The sequence below is a fragment of the Aethalodelphis obliquidens genome, unplaced genomic scaffold (genome assembly GCF_003676395.1).
Source record: "Aethalodelphis obliquidens isolate GAN/ISIS:26980383/991018 unplaced genomic scaffold, ASM367639v1 scaffold128, whole genome shotgun sequence".
NCBI lineage: Eukaryota > Metazoa > Chordata > Mammalia > Artiodactyla > Delphinidae > Aethalodelphis > Aethalodelphis obliquidens.
This window is the reverse complement of record NW_020838072.1, coordinates 1,390,160-1,405,793: the sequence shown is the minus strand read 5'-3', so window position 1 is coordinate 1,405,793 and position 15,634 is coordinate 1,390,160. Positions and strand designations below refer to the sequence as shown.

Sequence of the window (15,634 nt, the reverse complement as noted above, 5' to 3'; positions counted from 1 at the left end):
AGGGGACTGGCGAGCACGTAGCCAGGTACTGCCCCTTCCCAGTGACGTCTTTACAGTGGGTTATAAAGACCTCACGCGCAGCCTGCCAAGGTTCTGCTAACTCCCGAGCCGAGCAGGACCCGAGCCAAGAGGCGCCTGCAAAGCTGCAGACGGTGGCGGCGGCGGCTGTAGTGAAAGCAAAGGAAAAAATCTCCAGCTGGACGCAGGGCCCCAGAATTCCTGCCACAGGCTCTGAACTTTGACAGGTCGTGCTGTGACTAATACCTCCCACGCCCACCTTCGCCCCGAAGTCCTCACGCAGCACAGGACTTTGCCTTTCCCGCTGCAGATAGGAGGAATAGCAGTTGCAAGCAGCAGCAGGTGCAGTAAGGTGGAGAATCTCTGCCTCCTGGAACCGCGACCCCTGGAATTTCTTTCTCTTTTCCAGCTCAACGCAGGAGAGACGCTGTCTCCAGATTACAGAACTCAAGTGCTTTCTGAAGCTCAAAAGTGGAGGAATTCAAAGCCACCAAGGGTATACAGCACATCTAGAAGCTTTTATCTTAGCGTCAAGTCTTCTGCTTACAAGGAAAGAGTTCTGTCTAGAAAGAGCCTGCAGCCCTCCTGTCTTGGTTAAACAGGACTCTGACCCCAGGCGCTGGCTCAGGACCCTGCTGCAAAGGATTTGTGTGTGTGTACAGAGAGGAAGGTTTAATCGCTTAGCAGAAAAATGGATAACGTCCTCCCTGTGGACTCAGACCTCTTCCCAAACATCTCCACCAACACCTCGGAGCCCAACCAGTTTGTGCAGCCGGCCTGGCAAATTGTCCTTTGGGCAGCTGCCTACACAGTCATTGTGGTGACCTCCGTGGTGGGCAACGTGGTGGTGATGTGGATCATCTTGGCTCACAAGAGAATGAGGACAGTTACTAACTATTTCCTGGTGAACCTGGCCTTCGCAGAGGCCTCCATGGCTGCATTCAATACAGTGGTGAACTTCACTTATGCTGTCCACAACGAGTGGTACTATGGCCTGTTCTACTGCAAATTCCACAACTTCTTCCCCATTGCTGCTGTCTTTGCCAGTATCTACTCCATGACAGCTGTGGCCTTCGATAGGTGAGCTTGCCCTTTGTGGAAAAGGGGAAAAAATCCTTAAAGGAAGATAGCATTGCTATGCAGCTTCAGGGTTGGATAGTGCCTGGTTCAAGGTGGAGATTGGCCACCTGAACCCCTGGATTTATACTGACAGTCAGCTGAGTCAGTTGTTGATGGGGTATTTTATCTTATCTCACGATTTTCTTTTCTATTTCTTTCTTTTTCTACTCTTTTTCACCCATCACCAGTCTCCCTTCCTTTATGTATACATCCTACCTTTTTTCTTCATTTCTCTCTTTTATTTTTCCCTTCTCCACTCATCTTCCTGACATTTTCCATTCAACTCCTACTTTGCTTCTTTCCATATATTCCTTCTCTCTTTTGCCTTTAAAGCCTGAAGGGGATACCCAGGATGTGGCCAAGGGGCCAACCCCTGGCTAGGGCTTTGTGAATCCTTGCAGGCCTGCTATTCAGCTATACAGCCTTTTGATACCTTCCAGTTTTAAGTACCCATAGGACAACTTTCTCATCTTCAATTTTTCCTGAATATTCAGGAGCTTTCTGCTCCCAACACAACTCTCCAATATTATTTGGATGTGAAAAGCATTTTATTAGAGTCATAAAATACTCAGGATTCTAATTCAGCTCTCTCTATGCTGCTAGGGGTTCTCATTCAGAAATGAGAGGCAGCTATGCTGTTCTTAAGGATCCAGGAGTTTTTCTAAACTTCTCTGGCCATGTGAGGTCAATGTTTTTAGCCTCTCTACATCTACAGATAAACATGCTTGGCAAAGGCAATTAAAGGCAATTGAAAGCTCTTTCTTTCCCGCACCCAACAGGCTAGGGTTTCAGAAGCTGATTAAAAGTGAAAGTGTTGGCATTTTCACACATTAGAGCTACAGTTCTGGAATGAAAGTGTCCTCAGGTGGCATGATGGAAAATTGATCATTAGAGCACAGCTCTATTTGTATTGACTTTTTGGTGGGTGTCCTAGGTCTCTAATGTGTATATCTCTGGGTGTACAAGTGTTAAATGTTTACCTAGGATGTGGAGGTATGTTTAAAACACCTACCACTGTGATTTTAAAATGGGTTCTTTTGATGGCCTTGCTGAGATAAATGAATATGAGAAGCCCAAAGAAGGAGCTAAGAGAAAAACTTCAAAAAATATCATTCCCAAATTACTGAATTCTTTTGTATAGAGATTTGCAATTGATTTGAGGTCTTTTGCAGGTTCTGTAGTCAATGATCACTTTTAAAATCAGAGAAAACTATGTTTTCTTTGCAGTGATGTCCAAATGCTAATTTTTAAGTTCCCTTTATGCAACTCTTAAGTGCTTAATATGTTGTGTGTAAAATAAGTTGTGGTGAATCAATTTATATTTTAAATGTAGAAGGGAAACCAATTACTCAAAGTGGTAGTGAAATGAATTCTTTTGTAAATTTATCTCTTATGCTATTCTGGTTTTTAGATATTTGGTTTGCTGAAAGTGAGGTACCTGTAATCTTTCTGCACTAACTTGCTCTTTTAACTTCACATCAGCCCTCTTAAACTTAGAAAACTCACAGCATGATGTATAACTGATTATATGTGCAGTGAAACCTGGTGCCTTTTCGGCCTTACAAACGCTGTCTTGATTATCCCTAAATTAGAGGGGAAGTTGGTATTTTTACTGCATCAGGTACTTGTGTGAGCTCAAGGGAGACCTGACAGTCAGCATGAGCCCAAGCATTCAGTAGCTGATGGAACACCAGAGGACAGCTCTCTTGCTTTGGCTTACACAGAAATGACATGTTCCACAGCCCTTCTCTTTCCCTTTGAACTTAGAAGGTTAGGGGCAAGATACAGGGTCAAACTCTTCAGTGGGTTGGGCAAGGAGCCAGATTTTGGCTGCCTTGACTCTGGCATCACAGGCTCCACTGTTTCTCTCCAGGCAAACCATAGACCCTGACCCTTCATGACACCTGCTCAGTGAGGTCAGAGGATCTCTGGTGTCAGAGTTGAGAGCAATGACAACAAGAAATGTCATCTGTGCCTGATGTGCAGATTATCAATGGCATGCTCAGGGTTAGAGTTCAAGGTAGAGTGAGGGATGATGCCTCAAGGCTGTGTCTTCAAGTCCTGCAAGTGCTCCTTCTGTTTTTCCTTGCTCAGCCTCATGAGCTGAGTAAATTAATCTCCTCAGGCCCTCTGATGAATCTAGCTCCACCACAGGCATGGTCATCCATTCTCTCCCAAGAATGCTTTAGAAAGGAAGAGACCTCGAGCTCTTTCCATATGAATGATTGCTTCTTTCTCCACCATGACAATGCAGACTTTGAGGAAATGTTAAATTATTTTTTTGTATGCTCCTTGAATTTTTAACAGATAACCTTTGAATCATATTAAAAATGAAAGCAACATGGTTTTCCAGATTATAAAATTAAACCTTGTTCATGAAGGACATAGAAACAAAAATACAAATCAACCATTAATTCGCAATGTAAAAATAACACCTGTTAACAGTTGAATTTCTTTTATGACTATTACACTACATAATTGAAGTCAGATTCTAGATAATTTTGTAACTTACTTTTTTCCATTGATATTAATGGAAAACATTAATAATATTTTCCCATGTTATTAAAATGTCTTCAGTCACATAATCATAGTGGCTTCCTATTATTCCATTTTTTGAATGTGCCATTATTACTTTAACCATCTCCCTAATGCTGGGAACCTAGGTGATGTCTAGATTGTTTTGCCATTATGATTAAGGTACTAATAAACATTTCTGTATGATAATTTTATTTTGCTTTCTTGATTATTTCTTTAGGGTAGATTTCCCAGAAGTAGAATTACTGGGTAAAATGAAATGAAATTTTTTAAAAATGCCATTGGTATTTTAATAGAAATTGCATTTAATCTGTAGATTTCCTTGGATAGTATGATCATTATAACAATATTAATTTTTCCAATTTGTGATCATGGTATATCTTTCCATCTGTTTGTGTCATCTTAAAGTTACTTCATTAGAGTTTTCTAGTTTTTGGAGTACAAAACTGTCTTAGTTAACTTTATTCTTAGGGATTTTATTCTTTTTGATGTGATTTTAAATAGGATTGTTTTCTCAATTTCTCTTTATGATAGTTCATTGCTATAACATAGAAACAGAACAGATTATTGTATATTAATTTGGAGGCTGCACCTTTACTGAATTAATTTATTAATTTGAATATTTATTGGTGGTGTCTTTAGGATTCTCTATGTATAATATCATGTCATCAGCAAACAGTGACAACTTTACTTGTTCCTTTTCAATTTTGATTCCTTTTATTTATTTTCCTTGTTTAATTGCTGTGTCTAGGACTTCTAATACTATGTTGAATAAAAGGGGCAAAAGTGGACATCCTTGCCTTGTTCCTGATCTTAGAGGAAATGCTTTCAGCATTTCACCATTAAGTATGATGTTAGTGGTGGGCTTGTCATATATGACCTTTATATGTTGAGGTACATTCTCTCTATATCCACTTGTTGAGAGTTTTTATCATAAATGGATGTTAAATTTTGCCAAAAACTTTTCTACCTCTAATGAATGAACTTATAATTTTTATTCTTCATTTGTTAACTTGGGTGTCACATTGACTGATTTGCTGATATTGAACCACCCTTTCAACCCTGTGATAGATTCCACTAGATCATAATGAATGGTACTATTAATGTATTGTCTAATTCGGTTTGCTAGCATTTTGTTCAGGATTTTTGCATCTATGTTCATCAGTGATATTGACCTGTATTTTACTTTTTTGTGTTATCTTTGTCTGATGTTGATATCAGGGTGATGCTGGCTTCATATAATGAATTTGGAAGTGTTCCTTCCTCTTGAGTATTTTGGAATAATTTGAGAAGGTTAGATGTTAGCTCTTCTTTAAATGTTTTGTAAAGTTCACCTGTGAAGCTGCCTGATTCTTCACTTTTGTTAGTTGGGAGTTTTAAAATTACTGATTCAGCTTCTCTACTGTTAATTTGTCTATTCATATTTTTTTATTTCTTCCTGATTCAGTCTTGGGAGATCATGCATTTCTAAGAATTTTCCATTTCTTCTAAGTTGTCCACTTTATTGGTGTATATTTTTCATAGTAATCTCTTATTACCCTTTGTATTTCTGAAGTATTTATCTGTAACTTCTCCTTTTTCATTTCTGATTTTGTTTATTTAGGTCCTCTCTCTTTTTCTCTTGATGAGTCTGGCTAAAGATTTATCAATTTTGTTTATCTTTTCAAAGAACCAGCTCTTAGTTTCATTGATCGTTCCTATTGTTTTTCAGTCTCTATTTCATTTATTTCTGTTCTGATATTTTTTATTTTTTTCCTTCCACTACTTTGGATTTTGTTTCTTTTTCTAGTTCCTTTAGGTTTAAGGTTAAATTATTTGTTCAAGATTTTTCTTGTTTCCTGATATACACTTGTATAAACTTCCCTCTTGTAAATGTTTTTGCTGCACACCATAGATTTTGGATCCACTTTCAATTTCTCTCCAGGTATTTTTTATTTTCTCTTTGATTTCTTCAGTGACCCATTGGTTGTTTTCTAGCATATTGTTTAGACTCCATGTGTTTGTGTTTTTGCAGTTTTTTTCTTGTAGTTGATTTCTAGTCTCATACCATTGTGGTCAGAGTAGATGCTTGGAAACTTCCCTGGTGGTCCAATGATTAAGAATTCACCTTCCAATGCAGGGACACAGGTTTAATCCCTGGTTGGGGAACTTATATCCCACATGCTGCAGGGCAACTAAGCCCCCATGCCACAAGTACTGAGCCCACATACTCTGGAGCCCGTAAGCCACAGCTAGAGAGAAACCCACATGCTGCAAATAGAGAAGTCTGTGTGCTGCAACAAAGAGACCGCACACCACAACTAAAGATCCCATATGTCACAACAAAGATCCTGCATGCTGCAACTAAGACCTGATGCAGCCAAATAAATAAATAAATAAAATAGTAAAAAAGAATAGATGCTTGATATGTTTTCAATTTTTCTAAATTTATTGATTGTTTTGTGGATCAGTATGTGATCTATTTTTAGAGAATGTTCCATGTGCCCTTGAAAAGAATGTGTGTTCTGCTACTTTTGGATGAAATGTTCTATATATGTCTATTAAGTTCATCTGATCTAATGTGTTGTTTCTCTAATGCATTGTTGCCAGTGTTTTCCTGTTGATTTGTGTCTCAAAGATCATCCATTAATGTAAGTGGAGTGTTAAGGTCCCCTTCTATTATTGTATAAGTATCAGTCCTTTATTCAGTGCTTTGCTCTTCTCCACTTCACTTAGTCCTTCACCTGGAGTTTTATCTTGTTCCCTCATTTGGAATATATTTCTTTGTTGTCTCATTTTGCCCAAGACTCTGTGTTTATTTGTATATATTGGTTAGGTCAGTTATTTTTTCCAGTGTTAGAGAATGAACTTATGTAGCAGATTCCATTGGGTACCAGTAGCACATTCCCCTTTGAACACTAGAGATATATTATCTTGGTGTGCCCTCTGTGTGGGCTGAATGGGCCCATCTGTTGTAGGGGGACCAACTACTGTGAGTGTGCTGGTTGGCAGAGCTGTTTTCCAACCCAGCTGGCTGCCAGTCCTGCCTTGTGTGTATGCTGCCAGTCACTAGTGGGTACATCCTGGTCCTGGGATGGCTGACTACATGTGCTGGGGGTCCCAGCCCTGATACTGGCCCACTAGTGGACAGGGTTATGGCCTTGGGTGTCCTGGAGCTACTGCAGTACTGCTGGTGAGCAGTGCTAAATTCCAGCATGGCTGTGTGTGCCAGGAGGCCATGGGGCTGTTCCTAGTACATGGGTGGGTGGTATAGGGTCCAGCATGGTTGATTATGTGGCCCAGGAAGTCACTGGGCTGATCCTATCCTACTGGTGAGCATTTCTGGTTCCTGGCATAGTTGACTGCATAGCCCAGGGAGTCCCAGAGCTGGTTCTGGACTACTGGTGCATGAGACCTGGCTCCAGTGTTAATAGGCTAGAGGGAAGATGTCAAAATTGTCCTTGCCAGAACGAGTGTCCTTGTGGTAGAGTGAGCTCTCAAAAATAGCTGTCTTTAGAGACTTGCCAGCAAGATGGCAGAGTAGAAGGTTGAGAGCTTATCCCTTCTTACAAAAGCATCAAAATCAAAACTAACTGCTGAAAAAACATCTAAAAAACTAAAATGCTGGAACCTACCAAAAAAGATACCTTAAGTCCAAAGACAAAAAAGAAGCCACAATGAGATAGTAGGAGGGGTGCAATTGCAATAAAAGCAAATCCCATACCCGCCAGATGGGTGGCCAACAAACCAGAAAACAATTATACCACAGAAGTTCTCCCACAGAAGTGAAAGTCCTGAGCCCCACATCAGGCTTCCCAGCCTGGGGGTCTGGCAATGGGAGGAGGAGTCCCAGAGAATCTGGCTTTGAGAGCCAGTGGGGTTTGATTGCAGGAATTCTACAGGACTGGAAGAAACAGAAGTTCTATTCTTGGAGGGGTCACCCAAGGTCTATTGTGCAGGAAGACCCAGGGAAAAAAGCAGTGACATCATAAGAGACTGGGCCAGAGCTACTTGCTAGTATTAGAGGGTCTCCTGCAGAGGCAGGGGGTGGCTGTGGTTCACTGCAGGGAGAAAAACACTGGCAGCAGAAGCTCTGGTGAGTATTCATTGGTATTAGCCCTTCTGGAGGCCACCATTTTCCCCCAAGACCTAGCGCCACCCAACAGACTTTAGGCTCTGGTGCTGGGATGCATCAGGCCAAACAACCAACAGGGCAGGAAAACAGCCCAACCTATCAGCAGACAGTCTGCTTAAAGTCTTCCTGAGCACATCCCTGACACCAGAGGGACAAGACCCAGCTCTACCCACCAGCAGACAGGAAAAGACCTAAAATAACAAACTCAAAACAATTCAGGAAATGGTAATAGAAAGATACATATCGATAATTACCTTAAATGTAAATGGATTAGATGTTCCCAACAAAAGACATAGACTGGCTGAATGGATACAAAAACAAGACCCATATATATGCTGTCCACAAGAGACCCACTTCAGACCTAGGGACACATAAACACTGAAAGTGACGTCATGGAAAAAGTTATTCCATTCAAATGGAAAACAAAGAAAGCTGGAGTAACAATTTTCATATCAGACAAAATAGACTTTAAAATAAAGACTATTAGAAGAAACAAAGAAGGACACTACAAAATGATCAAGGGATCAATCCAAGAAGAAGATATAACAATTGTAAATATTTACGCACCCAACATAGGTGAACTTCAATACCTAAGGAAAATACTAACAGCCATAAGAGGGGAAATCAACAGTAACACAATCATAGTAGGGGCTTCTAACACCCCACTTTCACCAATGGACAGATCATCAAAAATGAAAATAAATAGGGAAACAGAAGCTTTAAATGATACTTTAAACAAGATGGACTAATTGACATTTATAGGACATTCCATCCAGAAACAACAGAATACACTTTCTTCTCAAGGGCTCATGGAATATTCTCCATGATAGATCATACACTGGGTCATAAATCAAGCTTTGATTAATTTAAGAAAATTGAAATCGTATCAAGTATCTTTTCCAACCACAGTGCTATGAGACTAGAAATCAATTACAGGAAAAAAATCTATAAAAAATACAAACACATGGACGGTAAACAATACACTACTTAATAACCAAGGTATCATTGAAAAAATCAAAGAGTAAATCAAAAAATACCTAGAAACAAATGACAATGAAAACACCAAAACCTATTGAACGCAGCAAAAGCTGTTCTAAGATGGAAGTTTATAGCAATACAATCCTACCTTAAGAAATAAGAAACATCTCAATTAAACAACATAAACTTACAACTAAAGCAAATAGAGAAATAAGAACAAAAAAACCAAAGTTAGCAGAAAGAAAGAAATCATAAAGATCAGATCAGACATAAATGAAAACGAAATGAAGGAAACAATAGCAAAGATCAATAAAACTGAAAGCTGGTTCATTGAGAAGATAAACAAAATTGATAAACCATTAGCCAGACTCATCAAGAAAAAAAGGGAGAAGACTCAAATCAATAGAATTATAAATGAAAAAGGAGAAGTAACAACTGACAGTGCAGAAATACAAAGGATCATGAGGGATTACTACAAGCACCTATATGCCAATAAAATGGAAAACCTGGAAGAAATGGACAAGTTCTTAGAAAAGCGCAACCTTCCAAGACTGAACCAGGAAGAAATAGAAAATATAACCAGACAAATCACAAGCACTGAAATTGAGACTTTGATTAAAAATCTTCCAACAAACAAAAGCCCAGGACCAGAAGGCTTCACGGGAGAATTCTCTAAAATATTTAGAGAAGAGCTAACACCTATCCTTCTAAAAATCTTCTAAAATATAGCAGCAGGAGGAACACTCCCAAACTCATTCTCTGAGGTCACCATCACCATGATAACAAAAACAGACAAAGATGTCACAAAGAAAGAAAACTACAGGTCAATATCACTGATGAACATAGATGTAAAAATCCTGAAGAAAGTGCTAGCAAACAGAATCCAACAGCACATTAAAATGATCATACAGCATGATCAAGTGAGATTTATCCCAGGAATGCAAGGATTCTTGAATACACGCAGGTGAATCAACGTGATAAACAATATTAGCAGATTGAAGGAGAAAACCATATGATCATCTCAATAGATAAAGAAAAATCTTTCAACAAAGTTCAATACACTTTTATGATAAAAAATCCTCCAGAAAGCAGGCATAGAGGGAACTTACCTCAACACAATAAAGGCCATATATGACAAACACACAGCTAACACCATTCTCAATGGTGGAAAGCTGAAACCATTTCCTCTAAGATGAGGAATAAGACAAGGTTGTCCACTCTCACCACTATTATTCAACATAGTATTGGAAGTTTTAGCCACAGCAGTCAGAGAAGAAAAAGAAATAAACGGAATCCAAATAGGAAAAAACGAAGTAAAGCTATCATTCTTTGCAGATGACATGATACTATATATAGACAATCCTAAAGATGCTACCAGAAAACTACTAGAGCTAATCAATGAATTTGGTGAAGTAGCAGGATACAAATTAATACACAGAAATCTCCTGCATTCCTACACACTAATGAGTGAAAAATCTGAAAGAGAAATTAAGGAAGCAGTCCCATTTACCATTGCAACAAAAGGAATAAAATACCTAGGAATAAACCAACCTAAGGAGACAAAAGACCTGTATGCAGTAAACTATAAGACACTGATGAAAGAAATTAAAGATGATACAAATAGATGGAGAAATATACCATGTTATTGGACTGGAAGAGTCAATGTTGTGAAAATGACTATACTACCCATAGCAATCTACAGATTCAGTGCAATCCCTTTCAAACTACCAATGGCATTTTTCACAGAACTAGAACAAAAAATTTCACAATTTGTATGCAAATGCAAAAGACCCCAAATAGCAAAAGACAACTTGAGGAAAAAGCAGAGCTGGAGCAAACAGGCTCCCAGGCTTCAGATTATACTACAAAGCTACAGTAATCAGGAGAGTATGGTACTGGCACAAAACCAGAAATATAGATCAATGGAACAGGATAGAAAGCACAGAGATAAACCCATGTATATATGGTCACCTTATTTTTAATAAAGAAAGCAAGAGTATACAATGGAGAAAAGACTGTCTCTTCAGTAAGTGGTGCTGGGAAAACTGGACAGCTACCTGTAAAAGAATGAAATTAGAACACTCCTTAACACTATACACAAAAATAAACTCAAAATGGATTAAAGACCTAAATGTAAGGCCAGACACTATAAAACTCTTAGAGGAAAACATAGGCAGAACACTCTATGACATGAATCACAGTAAGATGCTTTTGGACCCACTTCCTAGAGAAATGGAAATAAATCAAAAATAATCAAGTGGGACCTTATGAAACTTAAAAGCTTTTACACAGCAAAGGAAACCATAAACAAGGCAAAAAGGCAACCCTCATAATTGGAGAAAATATTTGCAAATGAAGCAACAGACAAAGGATTAATCTCCAAATTTACAAGCAGCTCATACAGCTCAATATCAAAAAAAAACACAAAAAAACTACCCAGTCCAAAAATGGGCAGAAGACCTAAATAGACATTTCTCCAAAGAAGATGTACGGATTGCCAACAAACATGAAAGGATGCTCAACGTCACTAATCGTTAGAGAAATGCAAATCAAACTTCAATGAGGTATCACCTCACACCAGTCAGAATGGCCATCAGCAAAAAATCTACAAACAATAAATGCTGGAGAGGGTGTGAAGTAAATGGAACCCTCTTACGCTGTTGGTGGGAATGGAAATTGATACAGCCAGTATGGAGAACAGTATGGACGTTCCCTAAGAAACTAAAATTATAACTACTGTATGACCCAGCAATCTCACTACTGGGCATATACCCTGAGAAAACCATAATTCCAAATGAGTCATGTAACACAATGTCCATTGCAGCTCTATTTACATTAGCTTGGACATGGAAGCAACCTAAGTGTCCATCAAAAGATGAATGGAATAAGAAGATGTGGCACATATATACAATGGAATATTACTCAGCAATAAAATAAAACGAAACTGAGTTATTTGTAGTGAGGTGGAAGGACCTAGAGACTGTCATACAGAGTGAAGTAAGTCATAAAGAGTAAAATAAGTACCGTATGGTAACACATATATATGGAATCTAAAAAAAGAGAAGAAAATGGTTCTGAAGAACCTAGGGGCAGGACAGGAATAAAGACACAGATGTAGAGAATGGATTTGAGGACATGGGGAGGGGGAAGGGTAAGCTGGGACGAAGTGAGAGAGTGGCATTGACTTCTTTATACTACCAAATGTAAAATAGATAGCTAGTGGGATGCAGTCGCAAAGCACAGGGAGTTCAGCTTGGTGCTTTGTGACCACCTAGAGGGGTGGGATAAGGAGGGTGTGAGGAAGACACAAGGTGGAGGAGATATGGGGATATATGTATATATATATAGCTGATTCACTTTGTTATAAAGCAGAATGTAACCACCTTTGTAAAGCAATTATACTCCAATAACGTTGTTAAAAAAATTAAAAGATCAAAAGCTGGTTTTTGCAAAGATAAATAGATTGATAAACCTTTATCCAAACTCATCAAGAAATAAAGGGAGAGGGCTCAAATCAATAAAATTAGAAATGAATAAGGAGAAGTTGCAACGGACACCACAGAAATACAAAGGATCATAAGAGACTATTACAAGCAACTATGTGCCAATAAAATGCACAGCCTGGAAGAAATGGACAAATTCTTAGAAAGGTACAATCTCCCAAGTCTGAACCCAGAAGCAATAGAAAATATGAACAGACAAATCACAAGTACTGAAATTGAAACTGTGATTTAAAAACTCCCAATAAACAAAATTCCAGGACCCAATGGCTTCACAGGAGAATTCTATCAAACGTTTAGAGACAAGTTAACACTTATCACTCTGAAGCTCCTCCAAAAACTTGCAGAGGAAGGAATAATTGCAAACTCATTCTATGAGGCCGCCATCACACTGATACCAAAACCAGACAAAGATACCACAGAAAAAGAAAATTATAGGCCAATATCACTGATGAACATAGATGTAAAAAATCCTCAGGAAAATACTAGCAATCCAAATCCAACAATACATTATGATGTACTCCATGATCAAGTGAGATTTATCCCAGGGATGCAAGGATTTTTCAATATCCACAAATCAATCAATGTGATACACCACATAACAAATTGAGGAATAAAACCCATATGATCATCTAAATAGATACAGAAAACCTTTTGACAAATTCAACACCCATTTATGATTAAAAAAAAAAAACCTCCAGAAAGTAGGCATAGAGGGAACTTACCTCAACATAATAAAGGCCATATATGACAAACCTACCACTAACATCATGCTCACTGGTGAAAAGCTGAAAGCATTTCCTCTAAGATCGGGAACAAGACAAGGATGTCCAATCTCACCACTTTTATTCAACATAGTTTTGGAAGTCCTTGCCATGGCATTAAAGCAGAAAAAGAATAAGATAAATGCAAACTGGAAAGGAAGAAGTAAAACTCTCACAGTTTGCAGATGACACGATACTATACGTAGATAATCCTAAAGATGCCACCAGTAAAATACTAGAGCTCATCAATGAATTTGATAACGTTTCAGGATACAAAATTAATACACAGAAATCTCTTGCACTTCTCTACAGTAACAACAACAAAAGATCAGAAAGAGAAATTAAAAAAACAATCCCATTTACCATCACATCAAAAAGAATAAAATACCTAGGAATATAACTACCTAAGGATACAAAGGACCTGTACTCCAAAAACTGTAAGATGCTGATGAAAGTAATTGAAGGTGGCACAAACAAATGGAAAGATATACCATGTTCTGGATTGAAAGAATCAATAATGTCAAAAAGACTACTACCCAAGGCAATCTACAGAGTCAATGCCATCCCTATCAAATTACCAATGGCATTTTTCACAGAACTAGAACAAAGTATGTTAAAATTTGTATGGAGGCACAAAAGACACCGAATATCCAAAGCAATCTTGAGGGAAAAAACGGAGCTAGAGGAATCAGGCTCCTTGACTTTAGACTATACTATGAAACTACAGTCATCAAAACAGTATAGTACTGGCACAAAACCAGAAATATAGATCAATGGGATAGGATAGAAAGCCCAGAAGTAAACCCATGCACCTATGGTCAATTAATCTCTGACAATGGAAGCAAGACTATACAATGGAAGAAAGTCTCTTCAATAAATGATGCTGGGAAAACTGGACATCCACATGTAAAAAAATGAACTTAGAACATTCTTTAACACCATATACAAAAACAAACTCAAAATGGATTAAAGCCTAAATGTAAGACTGGTTACTATAAAACTCTTAGAGGAAAATTAGGCAGAACATACTTTGACATAAATCACAGCAATATCTTTTTTGATATGTCTCCTAGACAGATCAAAAATAAACAAATGGACCTAATTAAACTCAAAACCTTTTGCACAGCAAAGAAAACCATGGACAAAACAAAAAGACAACCCACAGAATGGGAGAAAGTATTTGCAAACAATGCAATGACAAGGGATCAGTCTCCAAAATTTACAAACAGCTCATGTAACTCAATATGAAAAAAACAAACAACCCAATCAAAAAATGGGCTGAAGACCTAAACAGACATTTCTCCAAAGAAGACATACAGATATCCAAGAGGCACATGAAAAGATGTTCAATATCACTAAGTATTAGAGAAATACAAATCAAAACTACAATGAGATATCACCTCACACTTGTCAGTATGGCCATCATCAAAAAATCTACAAACAGTAAATACTGGAGATGGTGTGGAGAAAAGGGAACCCTCCTACACTGTTGGTGGGAATGTAAATTGGTACAGCCACTGTGGAGAACAGTATGGAGGTTCCTTAAGGGACTAAAAATAGAGCTACCATATGATCCAGTAATCCCACTCTTCAGCATATATCCAGAGAAAAACATGGTTCAAAAAGATACATGCACCCCAATGTTCATTGTAGCACTGTTTACAATAGCCAGGACATGGAAGCAACATAAATGTCCATCAACAAATGAATACATAAAGAAGATGTAGTATATATGAAATGGAATATTATTCAGTCATTACAAAGAATGAAATAATGTGATTTGCAGCAACATGGATGGACCTGGAGATTATCATAGTAAGTGAAGTCAGACAGGGAAAGACAAATACCATATGATATCGCTTATATGCAGAATCTTTAAAAAATGATACAAATGAACTTATTTACAAAACAGAAACAGAGAAGGAACTTATGGTTACCAGAGGTGAAGAGTGGGTGGGAGGGATAGATTGGGAGTTTGGGATTAACATGTACATACTACTCTTGTATTTAAAATGGATAACCAACAAGTACCTACTGTATAGCACAGGGAACTCTGCTTAATGTTCTGTAATAATGTAAATGGGAAAAGAATTTTAAAAAAGAATAGACACATGCATATGTATAACTGAATCACTTTGCTATACACCTGAAACTAACAAAACATTGTTAATCAACTATGCTCCAATAGAGTAAAATAAAAATTTTTAAAAAAACCCACAGAGATTGATATCTGGATGTGAATGATCCAGAGCCTATTAAATGTTAACCTACCCATACCAGCTACCCCAGCTCCTTTGAAAGCTTCCATTATAGAAAGTGGGATTGCTTAAAAGCCTTCATTACAAACAGATTGGTAGATTAAAATACCAGCATCCCTACTGACATCAGGTGGTGTGTGGTTTTAACTTGTTTGCCGTTCCTTTTGTTTGTTTTTAATATGGAATAAATATCTTTGCCCATTTTTAAAAAAATGGCTGCCTTGATTGTCTATGTCTCCAGTGGGAGTCCCAGTTCCCTCTTGCCTCTCTGAGGGGCTCTCTAAGATCAACAAGTGGGTCTGACCTGGTCTCCTTTCAAATTACTGCTTCTGCAGTGGGTCTCAGAGA

At 38.1% G+C, this 15,634-nt stretch overlaps 1 protein-coding gene across 1 annotated transcript in view; it reads left to right on the top strand.

The window, feature by feature from the left end:
* The first annotated feature begins 584 nt into the window (after positions 1-584).
* TACR1 (tachykinin receptor 1) overlaps positions 585-15,634 on the top strand; it is a 94,128-nt gene continuing 79,078 nt past the window's right edge. The window contains exon 1 of the mRNA XM_027099090.1: positions 585-1,098. Coding sequence (XP_026954891.1) covers positions 710-1,098 — 389 coding nt within the window. The 5' untranslated portion in view covers positions 585-709. The remainder of the gene's footprint in view (positions 1,099-15,634) is intronic.